Raw genomic sequence first — 3,343 nt, 5'->3', positions numbered from 1 at the left:
CACCAGGACACATTTCACAAATTCCAACCTGTGAATGAAGAAGACCAGAATCACAGACAATGACTCGTTGTAAAGTCATTTTCCACCATGTGAGAGGAGTGAGTCAGTCTACCTACTTTCATGAGCACCAGGGCAATGGAATGTGGTAAGGATTACGCAACAGAGGCAAAGTTACACATTAAAAGAACAAGAACTATAGAAACCAGCTAACACCATAAGTTTAATGTAGGTCATACGTTTATTTAAGAAACTTAAAACAACTTTGAATGGCTTAAAACAATGGCACAAAAGTAAAAATGCACCGTGTTAATATGTCTGGCCTACAGCCTATATGATCTCATTGAGGCAAATACACAGTATAAAAGGCATAGAACACAGAAGACATGTAGATTATAGACTTAAAGCCAGTTTGGCCCCACCACTGCCCCTCTAAAATATGGGTACCTTACCACCATAGTACTCAATACTTTACACCTAACTGCATGACATTTGACATTTAACTTTAGCACAATGTAAAAGTCTCTAACTGGGGATTTCATTAGACATGTTGTTTCCCCATGTGCTAGGCAATAACATGTCCGATATGCATCGTTGTTTGACCTCTTGATCGTCACATTAAGACAATATCTAACTAGATATTTACATATTTCACATTTGCCCTCTAACGTCATTCATATGAAAATCACAAAAGGAGTAACAAGTCCAGGCTATATATGCATATATTCAGCCATTTTCACTAGTAGTCTGTAAGGTGACTCAGCGTTGGCCAAAGTCCTAACTTAAAACTTACTAAAACTCCTCCAGACACACTGTTAGACGGATAAGTAATATAGTTCCTCTTTTCGGTGGTTCGCTTACTGTGACGAGACCCATTTTCTCCTCTTCTGGACTCCATGTCCTGGTCCTGTGAGAAGTCAGGTTGTGCGTCTGTCCCACACAATAACACACCATCATGATCCCTTTCTTGTAAATTACTCTATTTCACAACAGTTACAGGAGAGACCCTTTTTAGGTCTCTACATTTTTACAAGGCGCGTACAGTCAGTTCCAGTGCATCACAGTCCACATTCATACAAGAGAGGAATCGTCTTTTCAACGACCCTCTGCCAGTGTCTGTCCCAAGTCATCCATTACTAGCAGGTACTGCTCTGTGTGTTCCCAGACTCAGACACGTAGGCCTTGCTCTTCCTGGAGTACTTCATGGAGCTGAAGGAGACCCTCATCCTCTCCACCGTCCTGCTGCTCCTACACAGCAGAGTGTTCTTCACATGGTCCCTGAAGTCCTCCGACACAAAGTAGTAGATAAAGGGATCCAGACAGCTGTTGAGGCTGGCCAGACACAGAGTGGTGATGTAGAAGCCGTAGCCGTTGTTGACCACCCCGTCTTTGAGGAGGGAGTAGTGGACGACCAGCATGATGTTACTGGGGATGAAACACACCAGGAAGGTGACCAGCACGGTCACGATCAGCACCACGGCTTTCCGGCGGTTCTTCCCGGCGCTCCCGTCCTTCATGGCGTTCCCGAGAGCACTCAGGAGGAGGATGTAGGCCAGGATGATGACCAGCGAGGGGACCAGGAACACGATGCCGGCCATGAGGACGAAGTAGAAGTAGGGGAGCGCTACGTCAGGGAAGGGGTCCTCCAGATCATGGATGATGTTGACGTCATGGCAGGTGGTGATGTTCGGGTCCTTGAGCTTGGCCGTGTGGTTGTACAGGTACAGAGGGGTGGTGGTGAGCCAGATGAAGGCCCAGATAGAGACGGAGACAGCGACCGCCACTTTGTTGTTCTTCCTCTGCTGAGATAGAGGATGGGCCACACCCCAGTAGCGTTGCACACTCAGACAGGTGATGAAGAGGATGGAGCAGTACATGTTCCCGTAGAAGAAGCCCACCAGGACTTTACACAACCCCTCTCCATAGATCCAGTCGTTGCCGTTGAGGTGGTAGGCGATCTTCAGGGGAGTCCAGATGACAAAGAGCAGGTCGGACAGAGCCAGGTTGGCCATGTAGATGGCGGAAGGGTGCTTCTTCTTGGTCCTGAACAGGAAGACCCAGATGGCCATGGCATTGGTGGGGAGCCCCACAGCAAACACCACTATGTAGACGATGGGGAGAAACACCGTGGTCAGACTGCTCCGTAGCGTGTCTGCGGTCGCCTTGGACACTGTAACAAGGTCGGCATCCTGAGGGTCAACCACCCCGATGAACCCTCGTCCTTTACCTTTTGATGAAGCACAGGAGAGAAACATCACTGACAAAGACCTATAATGTTGAACGGTTTTGGTGAGCCCCAACATACCATACATTACTGTAAGAAAAAACAACATGGCTAAACAACATACACAAATCATTAAGTTACGCAATGATTTGAATGACAGAGATTCTATATTGTCAACAAACAAAAAAAATACTTAAAAAAGGTCAAACAGGATAAGGTAATAAGTCGATTTTCGCAGTCTTCTTAAGATCTCAAATATATAGGGTCGTTCCATCTCTAGGCGAACCATACTAAATGGGTAAAAACAAACAATACAGATTCCTGGCACACGAGAAAACATTTGAATAAAGAACTGATGATACTCTGAAAAAGGAGGTTAACCACAGGTTGGAACCGACGAGTACGCTAAGCTCAACACAAGGTCTTTACAGGTCTACTGAAAAAGGCATGAGATAGATACTTTACAAAAGGTAAATCTTACCTTGAGACGGATTTGTTGCACACGCGCAACCGAGCAACAATAAGCAGGAAAGTATTCGAGAGGAGGCCATTCTCCGTGAACTTTGTACAGAATGAATGGTCTGTGTATCTAGTCCTACCGCGATCGAACTGGTTGTTAACTTCACTCCGATGTCCAATATACCTTTCTTTCGCTCTCTCTCTCTGCCCTAAACAGGACACACCCTAATAACCACCAGAGACTGACGGAATCAAACACCGTGCGCCCCCTCTCTGCACGCACGTCACATGGTTTCGAGTGTCTGTGAGTTTCCACCTGCCTCGAGCATAGTGCTTTTATTAGGAATCAATAAACCAATAGGAAAGATTACAATGTATGAAACACCATATTTGTATACTGCTTACATATCTATAGTCCTTCACTAAGCATACAAGTAGTTTCCTTTGGCGTTTACAACATCTCGAGTCTAAACAGGGAAGGTAATCACGTAGCTGAGTAGACCGATACTTTACACGGCTCTTACCTGTTTGGTCATATCTAAGGATCGCAGACTAATCGCAGTTTATTCAATGTAAATCTAATAGGGATGTATAGGGGAGACCGGGGATGGTTGTAACACTTGCAATTACTCCAAGCGGGAGCGAGGTAGAATCCTACTGTTC

The 3,343-nt window shown here is 45.6% G+C and overlaps 1 protein-coding gene across 1 annotated transcript; it reads right to left on the bottom strand.

The window, feature by feature from the left end:
* Positions 1-219: 219 nt before the first annotated feature.
* On the bottom strand, positions 220-3,343 carry f2rl1.2 (F2R like trypsin receptor 1, tandem duplicate 2). The gene is made up of 2 exons (XM_021590697.3): positions 2,703-3,343; positions 220-2,224 (listed from the first exon to the last, which is right to left on the bottom strand). Exons 1-2 carry the CDS (start codon positions 2,770-2,772, stop codon positions 1,134-1,136), a joined length of 1,161 nt encoding a protein of 386 aa, XP_021446372.3. The 5' UTR covers positions 2,773-3,343; the 3' UTR covers positions 220-1,133.

The sequence above is a fragment of the Oncorhynchus mykiss genome, chromosome 29 (assembly GCF_057628025.1).
Source record: "Oncorhynchus mykiss isolate SJ-2025 chromosome 29, ASM5762802v1, whole genome shotgun sequence".
NCBI classification, from domain to species: domain Eukaryota; kingdom Metazoa; phylum Chordata; class Actinopteri; order Salmoniformes; family Salmonidae; genus Oncorhynchus; species Oncorhynchus mykiss.
This window is presented reverse-complemented; position numbering and strand designations above follow the sequence as displayed.